The sequence below is a fragment of the Macaca thibetana genome, chromosome 3 (assembly GCF_024542745.1).
Source record: "Macaca thibetana thibetana isolate TM-01 chromosome 3, ASM2454274v1, whole genome shotgun sequence".
NCBI lineage: Eukaryota > Metazoa > Chordata > Mammalia > Primates > Cercopithecidae > Macaca > Macaca thibetana.
Genome location: NC_065580.1, coordinates 18955773 through 18970888, shown reverse-complemented (window position 1 = coordinate 18970888; position 15116 = coordinate 18955773). Strand labels below are relative to the sequence as shown.

Genomic DNA, 15116 nt, shown 5'->3' with positions numbered 1-15116 from the left:
CAAACAAGGCACTCCATAGAGAAGGGCGTCTTAATTCATGTCCCCAGACCCTTACAGAGAGTGAAATAACAGCCAGATTTCAAGCTCTAGAAACAAAAGCAGCACAAAGCATTAACCGTATGTGATAAATTCCACTCAACACTCTTATGAATTACTAGATCACATAAACCATATGGGGATACCTTTCACCATTTTTAAAGAGAATGTGTGGATGATTTGAGGGTATCTCAAAATGATATTTCAACACAAAAGCATTACAAATAATGCAATTGTATATATTGTCCAAATATGCAAGTCCAGAAGCAAATACAGAAAATTCCAGTGGTGTGATTGGAATTGCATCATCCTCAAGGACGCAGGGTTTTGGGTTTTGGTGCAGAAGCAGGTCAGTCACTCAGGGGCTCTGTGCACCCTCTCCCCATGCCAGCATTAAGGCCTGATGTGCAGCCCTTCCCTGATCTCCTTGAGAGCCTCTTGCAAACTGTCATCCAATTCTTTCTTTCTTTTATTTATTTATTTATTTATTTATTTATTTATTTATTTTTGAGATGGAGTGTTGCCCTGTCCCCCAGGCTGGAGTGCAATGGTGTGATTTTGGCTCACTGCAACTTCCGTCTCCTGAGTTCAAGCAATCCTCGTGTCTCAGCCTCCCAAGTAACTGGGATTACAAGTGCCCACCACCGTGCCTGGCTAATTTTTTGTATTTTTAGTAGAGACAGGGTTTTACCATGTTGGCCAGGCTGGTCTCCAACTCCTAACCTCAGCTGATCTGCCGGTCTTGGCCTCCCAAAGTGCTGGGATTACAGGCATGAGCCACCATTCCCAGCCTTATTTTTTTCATAATTGATATCCAGCTTTCTTCCAAGGGGATTGTGGGCAGCTGGTGTACATGTTAAAATAAAGTTCAAGATAAAGCATTCAGTGATCAAACAGAACAAAGGCCATTTAAAGGGAAGAAGGCCTTACAGGGCCCCGGCTGATAGCTGGGGTCCAGCTTTGGCTTGGTGACCAGGGCTCCTGGCCAAGAGGGAGAGCAGCCAAGCCAAACGGGTGTGTTCTCCAGCAAGAGGACAGCACAGAAACTGATCAATGGATGCAGTACTTCCTGGACCTAAACTCAGCCATGAATCCATCAGACAAGACGTTGTATAGATGTCATGTTGAATAACAAAGGGATTAGGCTCTTCAACACGAAAATGTGGTGGCCAATTCTCCACTGACCCGTTATAAACAGCAGAGCAGGAAAGGAAGTCGGCACAGGCGGACCAGGAAGCCAGTGATCTCACCTGAGGACCAGACAGAAACTAGAGAACCTGGATGAAGTAGTTAGAATTCATCCAACAGGTCTAGAAGGCGTGTCAGAAGACCATCTCAGCCCTGGCCTTGGTTTACTGTGTGATTGTGAGCCCCATGCTGCTCTGTGCCTCTCCTTCCTACAGGTTAAATGGAGACATATGCCTGTTTCATTGGCCCTGCAGAGGCGGGTGAGAGGCAGTGGGTGGCACAGGTGGAACTGCAGTGCCCACTCAGCTGCATGCAGCATGAGGTGTGCAGGGAGGAGCGCCGGCACTGGTAGGACAAGAGAATGGCCAGCTTCCATCCAGCCTAGCTCTCCTGAGTCACACCTTCCCCACACCTGCCCCAAACCTGCCCTGCACCTGCACACCTGCCCCACACCTTCTCCACACCTGCCCCACACCTCTACACCCACCTCACACCTGCCCCACACCTCCACACCTGCCCCACACCTCCACACCTGCCCCACACCTCCACACCCACCTCACACCTGCCCCAAACCTGCCCTGCACCTGCACACCTGCCCCACACCTTCTCCACACCTGCCCCAAACCTGCCCTGCACCTGCACCACGCCTGCCCCACACCTTCCCCAAACCTGCCCTGCACCTGCACACCTGCCCCACACCTTCTCCACATCTGCCCCACACCTCCATGCCCACCCCACACCTGCCCCACACCTGCCTCACACCTCCATGCCCACCCCACACCTGCCCCACACCTCCACACCCACCCACCTGCCCCACACCTTCTCCACACCTGCCCCATACCTCCACACCTGCCCCACACCTCCACACCCACCCCACACCTGCCCCACATCCACCCCACACCCTCCCCACAGCTCCACACTTGCCCCACACCTCCATGCCTGCCCCACACCTGCCCCACACCTCCACACCTGCCCCACACCTGCCCAACACCCACTCCACACCTGCCCCACACCTCCACACCTGCCCCACACCTGCCCCACACCCACTCCACACCTGCCCCCACACCTCCACACCTGCCCCACACCTGCCCCACACCCACTCCACACCTGCCCCACACCTCCACACCTGCCCCACACCTGCCCAACACCCACTCCACACCTGCCCCACACCTCCACACCTGCCCCACACCTGCCCAACACCTGCCCCACACCTCCACACCTGCCCCACACCCACTCCACACCTGCCCCACACCTCCACACCTGCCCCACACCTCCACACCTGCCCCACACCTGCCCCACACCTCCACACCTGCCCCACACCTCCACACCTGCCCCACACCTGCCCCACACCTGCCCCACACCCACTCCACACCTGCCCCACACCTCCATACCAGTCCTATACCTGCTCCACACCTGCCCCACACCACCTCACATCCGTCCCACACCTGCCTCACACCCACCCCACACCCACTTCACACCTGCCTCATACCTGCCCCACACCCGCCCCACACTTGCTCCACACCTGCCTCATACCCACTCCACACCCACCCCACACCTCCATGCTGGCCCCATACCTGCTCCACACCTGCCCCACACCCGCCCCACACCTCCATGCCAGTCCTATACCTGCTCCACACCTGCCCCACACCTGCTCCACACCACCTCACATCCGTCCCACACCTGCCTCACACCCACCACACACCGGCTCCACACCCGCCCCACACCCACTTCACACCTGCCTCATACCTGCCCCACACCCGCCCCACACCCACTTCACACCTGCCTCATACCTGCCCCACACCCGCCCCACACTTGCTCCACACCTGCCTCATACCCACTCCACACCTGCCCCACACCTCCATGCTGGCCCCATACCTGCTCCACACCTGCCCCACACCCGACCCACACCTGCCCCACACCTGCCTCACATCCACCCCACACCTGCCTCATACCCACCCCACACCCACCCCACACCCGCCTCACATCCGCGCCACACCCGTGCCACACCCGCCCCACACCCACCCCACACCCGCCTCACACCCGCGCCACACCCGCGCCACACCCGCCCCACACCCACCTCACATCCGCGCCACACCCGCGCCACACCCGCCTCACATCCGCGCCACACCCGCCCCACACCCGCGCCACACCCGCGCCACACCTGCCTCACATCCGCACCACACCCGCCCCACACCCGCCCCACACCTGCCCCACACCTGCCTCGCAGCTGCTCCACACCTGCTACATTAGCATTTTTCACCCTATCAGCTCTGCTGGCTTTTCTTGTCAATCACCAGATATGAGACAGACAAGGTGTCACAATTCTCACCCAGACCAGAGGACAATCTGCTTCTGCTCAAAGGATTTGGGGGTGAATGTAGGGAGAGTGAGCATTTTTATTATTTTATTTCATCTCAAAAACCGTGTTGACCTTTCCCAAGTGCTGACACAACTTGGACTTATTCATAAAAGAAATCAGAATGGCCCTTGTGGGAAAACACAGCAGCCCTGTCTGAGTTCCATTGAGGTGACTGAGTTGCTGTGCGGTGCAGTTCTGAAGCTTCTGCTGGTCTCTTACGTGGCTCAGTCTGCGGGGAAAGGAGGCTCTGTTCTCCAGATTCCAGGGTGTCTGCCTTCAGGTCCAGGCTGTTTCCAGAAAAGATGAAAAAGCAGGGTGCCAGAGCACAGCCTCGTCTGACCCCTTTGGAACTGAGGGTACAGACATCACAACCCCCAGCTGCCTGCCCTGGTTTCAGCACTGGTGTTTGCTATCAGCTCCAAGCACATATAATTGCATTAGCAGCTTAGGATCTCAATGGGTTCTCCCAGCGCTGGCCTTTTTCCGTTCCTCTCTGTTACATGAAAGGCTCATAACAGAGAGAGGGAGCGGCGAGAAGCCACAGGCTGCTCTTGATGTCTTATGGGCAGGAACAGGGCGTAACAGTAATTACTGTAATCATTGCATTTCCTCTAGGATATTTAGGGAAGCCCAATCTTACAGCTTGAAGTAAAATCCAGCATAGGATTATTTTTAATTTTTAATTATTTATATTACCAAACTAGCATGCTTATACTTAAAAACACACACACACACACAGTCCCAGCCGGGCGTGGTGGCTCACACCTGTAATCCCAGCACTTTGGGAGGCAAGGAGGGAGGATCACTTGAGGTCAGGAGTTCAAGACCAGCCTGGCCAACATGGTGAAACTTTGTCTCTGTTAAAAATACAAAAATTAGCCGGGCATGGTGGCAGTAACCTGTAATCCCAGCTATTCGGGAGGCTAAGGCAGGAGAATTGCTTGAACCTGGGAGGCGGAGGTTGCAGTGAGCCAAGCTAGTGCCACTGCACTCCACCCTGGGCAACAGAGCAAGACTCTGTCTTTAAAAAAAAAAAAGCCCCTAAACAATGGAGAAAAAAAAAAAAAAAAAAGGCCGCCTGTCATTCTCCATCCCAGTCCCATCCCCTAGAGAAGATAAAGAAATTTAAGTATTCTTCTAGAAATGTTATGTTCATACATAAGCATATATAGTCTACCCTTTAAAAGTAAAGCATAAATGAGATTGTGCCATTGCCCTTGGGTAAAATGAACAATCTGATCAAATATTTTCCTCTCTGGGAGAAGCAGCTATCAGTAGAGACATAGACAACAGGGACTCACCAGGACTCACTCAGAGAGGCCAAATTCACAAAGACAGAAAGTAGAACGCTGTCTGCCAGGGGGAGAGGGGAGGGGAGGGAGTTAGTGTTTAAGGGATCCAGAATTTCAGAGGAGGAAGAGGAAAAAGTTCTGGAGATGGATGGCGGTGCTGGTTGCATAATGAATGTACTAAAACCACAGAACTGCACACTGGAAAATGGTTCAAATGGTCCATTTTATGTTTTTCTTTTATATATATATAACCACAATGAAATAATAAACAGATAGGTGAGCAGATAAATTAACTAAATAAACCCAGCCTCACCAGGACCAATTCTGGTGTTCCAATATTCCAGAATTATCATGACAGCTGATGGACGGTTTGAGACTGTCCTCATTGGATGTTCTCATGTCCTGTGTTAAGGACTTAAGGCTCAGAATCACGGATTCCAGGCATGTGGGAGTGGTACGGACAGGAGCAGGAGTGGGAGCCCGTGTACAGGATGCGTTAGGGAAACAGAACTTTGCTATGTAGGGAGGGTATCTCGAGGCCAAGCCTTGACAGAGGCTGTGACCTGCATCTCCTCCCAACCCTGTGTTACCTGGTCTAGAAAATGGCCTGAGCTAGGAGGCGGGAAGCGGGGCTTGGTTTTCTTGCGGTGAGCCAGATCTGTTGGAGTGGGATAATGCTGAAGTCGGAGACACTTCTGAATCGAACCCTATAGTCACAGAAGTAGTTGGAGAGGGGGTGGGCTGAGAGGTGCAGGGAGGTGATGAAGAGAAGCTGGGGCTGTAATTCTGCCCTCATCCTAAAAGGCTCTATCTCATCCTTTAAAATCCCAAATCAACTGTAACCAGAACTTTTTTTTTTTTTTTTTTTTTGAGATGGAGTCTCGCTCTGTTGCTCAGGTGTGCAGTTGTGCAATCTCAGCTCACTGCAACCTCTGCCTCCTGGGTTCAAGTGATTATCCTGCCTCAGCCTCCCGAGTAGCTGGGACTACAGGCGCATGACACCATGCCTGGCTAATTTTCGTATTTTTAGTAGAGATGGGGTTTCACCATGTTGGCCAGGTTGGTCTCCAACTCCTGACCTCAGGTGATCCACCCACCTCCATCTCCCAAAGTGCTGGAATTACAGGCATGAGCCACCGAACCTGGCCATGACCAGAACTCTTGAGAGCATGTGCTCTCAACACTCAAAGTCCAAAAGTCTACCCAAGTTCAGGAAGAGAGTGGTTCTTCAGCTCTCCACCTCAAATTTTGTTTCTAGAAGGTTGCATGTAGGTCTGAAGAGTGACAGCATGTTTGTTTAACAGGAACTCAAAGCCAGCAGATCAGGAAAGGATACTTAAAAGGTTTGGAGTTTGGGCTACAGAGGTTTAAGGTAGGTCTTTCATGGCAAGGAATGTTTGAAATTGGGCAAGATGTATGACATAACGATTTAGGAATGAGTGGATACAAGTAGGTGAGTTGAAGGGGGTTCTGACAGGTAAGACTGTTGTCTGGTAAGTGAACTGTTTGCTCAAGTGAGCAAACCATTGTCCTGATAGGAAAGTGATTTGCTCAGACAAATTAGCTTGCATTAATTTCCTGAAGCCAACAGTGAAGTTATTTATTGGTTCAGAGGTTTATTTTTCTTAGCAAGAATTTTCTGGAGCAGAGAGGAAGTCACTGACACAGGTGGTCTCAATGCTCAGGCCAAGAGTTGAGTTTGTAGCTCCAAGTAGACTCATTTCCCAGGGTCACCTGCTGGGCCATAATCAACAAGGTACAAGCTTAAGAGAGCTGTGCCGGGTTTTCAAGTTGCAAGGAAGACAGATTCACTGGTGTTTTCTTGAGTCACGGGTGTTGGTTTTAAGAAACTGGTGAAGTAAGGAAGCTAGAACTCTCCCAGGAACCAGGAACAGCTCTCACTGGCCGGCCTCAAGGAGGAGACCCGACTTGGGGACTGGAAGGTGGTTCAGATGTTTCAGAAGCTACAGTGGCTCCAGCAGTCAGACTGGGGTGTGATCTCACAGCATCAGGAGCCCTGAACACTAGCCCAAGGCTCAGCTTTGAATGCAGCTTGACCAGGTAAACCTGGAGACTGCATCAACACCCGCAGCCTCCAACACCCCTGACCAGCTCATGGCCTTAATCCCAAACCCAGGTCCTAAACTACCTCTCACTGTGCATCACAAGTCACTGCCTGGCTTCCTGGCTTCTGATCTGCTGCCTTCTCCAATTCATGGCCTCACTTCATCCATTGATTGCCCTTGACTTTGAGCTACAGGTTTCACCAGCTGTGACTCTAGCCTCAGCTCTGGGGCCACACAGCCTCAAGCACCTGGGTCTTGCCCCAGCTCCAGATGCCTGTCCTAGGTAGCCCATCCTTGGGAAGCAGCAGACAAAACTGCATGTCAGAGACATAGCTCTGGTTGTCATGAGAAGACTGTATTGGAAAGAGGTCAAGGAGAGACAAGAATCTAAACTAAGGAGATGGCAGTAAAACTGGAGACTTGGCAACATAAGAAAGACCAGTGATGAATCTGCAGATGGGGAGGGACGAGTCAAGGATGGCTTCCAGTTTCTGGCTTGCTTAAGCCTGTGTGGGAAACAGGAGGAGGAGAAGATTCTGACGATCTGCTGCTGCTCAGGTCGACTTTGAGGATTCTGTGGATCACCCAGGAGAGAGGCTGGGTCTGTGGGTAGAAATAGAAACCTGGGGTTCAGGCTGGGGCTGGGGTAGGAGGCTTAGGAGATAATAGAAGTTGAATCTGGGAGTGCAGATGAAATCCCTGGGAAGCACCAGGATTTAAGAGGCTGGTGGATGCAGAAGAGCCTGCCAATGAGAGGGAGAAGGAACGCCAGCGATGGAGGAGGAAACCCACACAAATAATGTCTGAGAGAAACACACACACACACACACACACACACACACACACACACACACATAATGGTAAAGATGATGGACGATGGACACAGGCAGGGCACGGTGGCTCATGCCTATAATCCCAGCACTTTGGGAGGCCGAGGCGGGTGGATCACTTGAGCTCAGGAGTTTAAGACCAGCCTGACCAACATGGTGAAACTGCCCCCCATCTCTACTAAAAATACAAAAATTATCCAGGCCTGGTGACACACACCTGTAGTCCCAGCTACTCGGGAGGCTGAGGCAGGAGAATCGCTTGAACCTGGAAGGCGGAGGTTGCAGTGAGCAGAGATCGTGCCACTGCACTCCAGCCTGGGTGACAGAGTGAGACTCTCTCTCAAAAAAAAAAAAAAGAAGAAGATGGACACAGCATGAACAGCAGGTGAATCTGGGTAAGGGATAAGTGGGTATCTTATGTACTATTCTTCAACTTTTATGTAAGTTCAGAATTATTTCCAAATGAAAATTAGAAAAACAAAACAAGGAAATGTACAAGAGGAAGACAGTCAATTACATAGACAGACCAAGTCAGATGAAGACTGAGGAGTATTCATCAGACGTACCCACAAATGTTCTTTGGGGATCTTGGCATGGGTACCATCCATGGGAAGGAGGGGACAGATGCCAGGCAGCAGGGTTAGTCAGTGAAATGGGAGGAGAGGAAGTGAGAAGGTGAGCGAGGTAAGAGGCTTGGCTGTGAATGGGAAGATAGGATAGGCTGTGGCCCAGGAATGACCCTCCAAGCCCCCACTATGGAAGCAATCCTTCCAAAGCACTTTGCACCCCAACATGGGGCACAAGAGGGGCCCTTCAGTGCTTGACAAATGGATGCATGAAAAGATGGATGAGTACATTTTCAACAAGGACCAAGCGAGCCTAGTCTCGGGGCTGCAGGCTCCTGGGCAGTGAGTGTTAATGGGGTGGGGGCTTGGTCACCCTGGGAAGGGGGCTGAGCAGGGGATCCTGTGTCCCCCAGCCTCATTCCACACACCGTGCTGCCTGCCTCTGATCCCCTTCACACTCAGACTCTGCTTGCCCAGGCCGCCCCAAGCTCTGCTCATCTCTACTCTGCACCCACTCCCCGACCTGGTGTTTCCCTCAGGTTCACACGCGAGGCGGCTCAGGACTGCGAGGTGCTGGGGCAGCGCATCCCCGCAGGTGCTGTGCTAGAGATGGCCGTGGGTGCCCTGCACCATGACCCTGAGCACTGGCCAAGCCCAGAGACCTTCGACCCTGAAAGGTGAGTGCTGCGCCTTTTAAAAAGCTCTGAAGGCATGTGTGTGGGGTATAAATTTACCAGTGGAGGCAGCAGCCAGGAGGCACAGACTTAGCAAAAGTGTCCCCAAATAGTCAAAACTTATGGCAATTCAGATAGATGTTTACAAGGCATAATTTCCAAAGGAAGTAATTATACCATTTTTTCAAGGTCCAAACTGAATCCAGACATTTAGCATTTCAGCAGCCCTGCATGCAAGAAACAAGGCAATTTCAAATGATTGTCTTCCATTCATTCAAGCCAGGACATGGGATACAGGATTGTATTTCAGGTCTGCACTGGAAAGTAACAGAACATCATTTCCTGTTTTAAAAACGGGCGTCTATGCCAAAACAACAGCTTCAGCTAATGTCTCCATGAATCTAAATTCATGGGATCTGCTGGTTGACCTGGGTCCCCTCCTTCCACCACCTGGCTTTGGTTCATTGTCTCCTCTCATTTCTGGACTCTGTGATTGGAAACATCTGAGCAGGCAGCCACACCCTGGTCCTCATCAGAACCAGTCAATACCCCCTCTGTGTGCGTGGTCTGGCAAGGGAAAGGCTGGCCCGGCACCAGTTGTGTTTTCACCTTTCGTGGCTCCAACTGAATTCAGCCCAAGTTTACAACCCAGTCACTGGGAAAGCGTGAGCAATGGGATCTACACAAATAATATTCCACAGACATCAGCTCCTGAACACGCTGCAGCCACAGGGCTTACAGCCTCACAATAAAGTCCAGGGTAGTAAAAGGTGAGCTCGCTGTTCCAGAAGAGTGCCACCTAGCTTTACTGTCATGGGCTGCACGCTGCAGGCAAATGCACTACTTGGTAGGAGATTCAGCAGTTCTGAGGAAGGGCCTCCAGCTCTCCAGGTACTGCAGCTCCCAATGGTTCAAGTGTCCAGTGCAGCATGGGCAGGAGAGGTGCTGCCAGTGTGGTTCAAGAGACCTGCAGGGCAAGTCAGTAGGACACGCCCCCCAGGGTGGGCCCGGGAGGTGCTGAGGTGCCTGGTACCCTGCCAAGGAAGTAAGCTGGTGGTGGCTGGGTCATCCTGTGGGAGGGGAGGTGGTGCCCTGGGCCCAGGTGAGGACTAGGATCGCCAAGCCCTGGGGTTCAGGGATGCCATGTTTAGACTCTGATTGTGGGTGGCGGTGAGTCTGTGGGCTTATTAGCCACACATCGAATTCCTAAGGAGAGGCGGGGAGGGCGCTGTGGACATTCCAGGTGATTCTGCGGATTCAGCTCTGCCTCTGGGGCTGTGCAGGAAGACAGGAGGCCAGGAGCAGAGAGTGACTGAGGCTCAGGAATGAGCAGCCATAAGCTCCCAGAGCCTTGGGGACATCCTTGTCTCAGATGCAGGGGTGGCTCAGCTGGAGTACAGGGCTGCAGAGGGGAGGGAGAGGGTGTTCTGAGCCAGCCCTAACCACACGGACCTGCAGGTTCACCGCTGAGGCTCAGCAGCAGCACCGGCCCTTCACGTACCTGCCCTTCGGGGCCGGCCCACGAAGCTGCCTTGGGGTGCGGCTAGGGCTGCTGGAGGTCAAGCTGACACTGCTCCATGTGCTGCACAAGTTCCAGTTCCAAGCCTGCCCTGAGACCCAGGTGAGGCCCCACTGCTCAGAGGCAGGGGCAGGGGCGGGGGTGGGGGGGCCACCCCAGTTCTCTGCATGAGAGCGGGCCAGCCTGGGGGCAGCATCAGGCTCTGCCTCCGTAAGCCTGGGCGAGCTTCTTAACCTCTCTTGGCCTCAGTTTCTTGATCCATAAAGTGGAGATGATAACAACACCCTCTACCTCTTAACGTCCTGTGAGGATTCAGTGAGTTCACACAGCACTCAGATAAGCCGAGGACATGTTAATCATTATTAGTACTGTTCTCTGCACATCAGGGCTGGACCTCGCCTCGCTGTGGCTCTTCTCACTTCCACAAAGGGCACAGAGACAATGGCATTTGCAGTTGTGACATGTGCCTGCCTTTGTGGGGTGGGGGGTGCATGGCTTGTCCTACAGAGGCTGGAGACACTTCCTCTGGCTCCTCCTGACAGAGCAAGGTGCGGTCTGCTTGGAGGGGAAGCTGAGGGGTTTCACCTCCTTGAAGGGTACCCCCAGCTTTGCCTTCCCCTCTTGTGTAGACACTCACATGTCCCCATGGCCACAGCCTGGTCCCTCTCACAAGTGGTGACACAGACTCTTCCCAACAACATATGCCTTCATTTCTGAGGTCCCAGACTGGTGCACAGACCCTGTCCTCACCCAGAGAGCTGGGCTCCCCTGAAATGGGGCCCTACCCACTTTTCCAGCATTATTTCCCCCGCACATCACACACTCCAGATCCAGCAGACCAATTCCTCAACACGTCAGGGAGCTTATATCATCCCCTTTCACACAGCAATCTCGCAGAGTAGGAGTGACTATTCCCATTCTTTAGATGAGGAACTAAAGCTCAGAGAGGTTAAATAACTTGCCTAAGGCCACACAGTTGGACTGCCGGCTTCGTGATGGCAGGGACCCAGCCTGTCATATTCACTGTTGGACTCTGCAGCATCTAGCTTAATGTCAGGTGCATGACAGGGACTGACTCATTCATTCAACATGAATGAGCAAATGGATAAGCAGCCAGAGATGCAAGAAACGGGGGTCCTCACCCAGATCCTGCTGACTCCCAAGCTCTCCCTCCTTCCTGACATCCGACTGCATCTCTGCACAGCGTTAGCTATTCCCTGTCCATTCCAACCACTGCTGTCCCCTGCACCTATCCTCATGCTGGTCCTGCCATCCGGAACCCTCCGTTCAGCTGCAGACCTGGACACGCAGGCACAGGAAGGCATAAGGACACAGTGACAGCGACAATTCTAGATTGAAACAGGCAGTGTCTCTGACAGAGAACATGGGACCAGCTGCTGGTCCTGGAAGAATAATGAGCTTGGGTGGGGGGACACAAGAGTCTGAGGTACTGAAATTGAGCGCATTCACACACTCTAGGCTGGAGAGAGGGAGGGGCAGATCGACAGTGCAGAGCCAAACCAAGTGAGGTCAAGGGGCAGACGGAGGAGCAGCCCCACTGCATCAGGGCTTCCACGTGTGTGGGGCTTGCCTCACTTCCCCATGATCTCTATATAACAGCCAGCCCAGTCTCCCAAAACACTGCTTATGCCTGGCACTCCCCAGCTTAAGAACCAGCCATGAGTCGAGGGCTCCCCATTCTTCCTTGTCTGCTGACAAGTGCTAGGGCCTGCAGCTTTTTCAGATGCCTTTGAGGGCTGTGGTTCCTACAGGAGACACGTACAGCCCCAAGCAGTAAGACCCTGGTGACTCATTGCTGTCACATTAGCCACTGGGTCATCATTTTACTCATAGCTCCAGAGGAAACCCAACTCCTTGAGTAATTCTTTGGCTTTTCTTCAAAGCCCCAAGTCCACCACTGGCTCTGCCTTTTGGACATAGGAAAGCTTTCTGGATGTCAGTGAGGCCAGACCACAGCACATATGAGCAGGAACAGCATGAAGCTGCTCTCCCCAGAGCCCCTCAGCCAGAGGGCATTGCTGTTACTGGCCAGGGCTGGGGAGTGAGATGGGGAGGGTCGGCAGGGATGGCTGCAGTCACTGAAAGATAGGTTTGGGCCTTTGCTCTCTGCTTTCCTCTCCTATGACCTTGGACAAGGGACTTGGCCTTCTTGAACCTCCAAGTCTTCATTTGTACAGTGAGACGCTACTACCTCTTTGACAAATATTTTAATTTTCTCTACTTTAGGTACCGCTGCAGCTAGAATCCAAATCTGCCCTAGGTCCAAAAAACGGTGTCTATATCAAGATTGTATCCCGCTGACACAGAAGGCCGCCGGGTGGAGGGAGGGCACCCCCAAATTCAAAGAAAACCCTGAGTGTGGATATTCAGAATTTTGGGAAAATGTCACTGAAGGGATTGAAAGAGTGCCTGGCATGCAAGGATAAGAGGTTCTTTATACAACATTTCCTAAATGCTTAATAAACGTTTGTTGCACTTAGTTTTGACATTGCCAATGGGGTTTGAACCAGTGCTCTAACTCCCTAAATGAAGGACTGCTGATAAATAAGCGAAAATGTAGTTTTGACAAAACAACTGAGAATGTGGGGTTTCAAAGGAAGTCCCAGGCTTGTGATGAAAGGAATCCATGGTGCAGGGCACACGAGGATACCCAGGTAAGCCTGTCCTGATGGCACCAGCTCATGGCTCTTTCGGCTTCTCGTGCATTGTGGAGTTGTAGAGAATGACATTTATCAGTAGTTCAACCTCAACAGTGGTTCCAAAGCTTTATAATGCTTTGATTTTTCTAGGTAGGGTAGTACCAACTTTCTAGTCAAGTTTTAATCGACAGAAAAAGGAGAGAGTCTGAAAAATGACATACTTTTTCTTTTAAAGAACACTGTATTGGCCGGGCGCAGTGGCTCACGCCTGTAATCCCAGCACTTTGGGAGGCCGAGGCGGGTGGATTGCCTGAGGTCAGGCATTCGAGACCAGTCTGGCCAACATGGTGAAACCCTGTATCTATTAAAAATACAAAAAAATTAGCCAGGCGTGGTGGCGCGTGCCTGTAATCCCAGCTACTTGGTAGGCTGAGGCAGGGGAATTGCTTGAACCAGGGAGGTGGAGGTTGCAGTGAGCCGAGATCGCGCCACTGCATGCCAGCCTGGATGACAGAGCAAGACTCCATCTCAAAAAGAAACAAAAAAACACCATATTAATTTTGATCAAAGAATCAAAACACAGAGGTGATTTTTTGTAAAAGTAATTATTGTGCTGCTAAGCAGTTCACATTCAACCAAGCACTTGCAAGGTCAGTCTCAAGGTCAGCCACCAGCAGCTGTGCACTCGTGGCTGCTGGTGAAGAGCAGCATCACCTCCGTGCCTCAGGGGCCTCTTCTGTAAAATAAGGAGGCTGGCCCCAATCAAAGACCTCTTCCTCCTCTAGTTGACACCTGAGCAGCTTTAAGGGGCTGGATGTTGTATAGAGAACGATCTTGCAGAAATCTGGAAGCCCCTTATGTGGCACCCAGATGCTGATGACCCACCTTTAGAAACTTCAGGCCATTTTGTGAGTGTTGGCAGAACGGGTTTCCACATATTCACTGCTGGGGACTGCCGCCTCCAATGTTTGATGGTCCCCCATCCCCTTCAGCCCAGAGCACCCAGTGCGTCCCTCAAAGTACCCCATGGGGGGGCCCTTTCTCTCATTCTCTGGCCCTCTGGGCAGGAAGAGGACACCCCAGCTGCCCAGCACTGGGCCAGGCCTGTGAGTGACTGCTGCCTCAAGGTGCAGGGCTGTCCTGTGGCCCTCCCTCCCCACACCCTTGTTGCCACCACCTGCCCTTCTCCATTACCTGGCCCCTCTGCAATGCCCAGCCTGGGACTCAGACTCACTGAAGAAAACCATCGGCCTCCCTGCCTGTCCCACAATCCCTGACCTCCCCATGGCCACCACCACCATAGAACCTCAGCCTGCAGACAGGCCCAATGGCGCACTCAGCTCCCTGCCTGGAACACAGCCCCACAACCTGAGCCCTCCCTTGGGACCTCTGGCCCCACTCCCCGGGCCGTCAGCTCCATCCAGCTTCCCTCACCTTCCCCGTTCAGGTGGTCATCACCTTCAGACACAGTGGTAGAGGCCTCCTCATGTGCTGGGGTCACTGGACTCCAGTCCTTCTACTGTGTGAACCCACCAACCTCACCTCTGCTTAAATCCCACTGTTCACATCCAATACCAGCTATCACAGGGCAGGGAACTGTGCCGCCTGGTCCTCCAAAAAACCCTCTTGCTAGATTCCCAACTGGGTCCTCACAAAGATTCTGGCCAATCCCACACACATACACCCATGTTCCAGACCCTGCCACCTCTTGGCACCAAACATCTTGAGAGTCACAATCATTTCGACCCCTTCCCATCACAACGTCCGCCCTTTCTGCACCAGCAGGAACAGCTCCCTCCCCGTCATCAGGCAATCTGGCCACATGGCTCCCACCCTCCCTAGCATTGCTGGTCCAAGGAGTTGCTCTTCCTAACCTGCTTTCTCCCAGGTCACCCAGTCATGGCTGCCGCAGTCTTCACAGCTCAG

At 52.5% G+C, this 15116-nt stretch overlaps 2 protein-coding genes across 24 annotated transcripts in view; both read left to right on the top strand.

Moving 5' to 3' along the window:
* The window catches only part of NDUFB2 (NADH:ubiquinone oxidoreductase subunit B2), a 1166996-nt gene that overhangs the window by 466826 nt on the left and 685054 nt on the right, over positions 1–15116 (top strand). The window contains exon 1 of one of the 22 annotated variants that reach the window (XM_050782348.1): positions 10675–10680. The exons of 20 other annotated variants lie outside the window; for them this stretch is intronic. The gene's annotated coding sequence lies outside the window, so the exon portion shown is untranslated. Of the gene's footprint in view, positions 1–10674; positions 10681–11956; positions 11963–15116 lie in introns of those variants that run through there. One more of the 22 variants, XM_050782298.1, reaches the window with a different exon arrangement.
* The window catches only part of TBXAS1 (thromboxane A synthase 1), a 195609-nt gene that overhangs the window by 179179 nt on the left and 1314 nt on the right, over positions 1–15116 (top strand). The window contains exons 11-13 of one of the 2 annotated variants that reach the window (XM_050782248.1): positions 8877–9014; positions 10470–10632; positions 12778–13046. In XM_050782248.1, coding sequence (XP_050638205.1) covers positions 8877–9014; positions 10470–10632; positions 12778–12852 — 376 coding nt within the window. In that variant the 3' untranslated portion in view covers positions 12853–13046. Of the gene's footprint in view, positions 1–8876; positions 9015–10469; positions 10633–12777; positions 13047–15116 lie in introns of those variants that run through there. The other variant, XM_050782249.1, reaches the window with a different exon arrangement.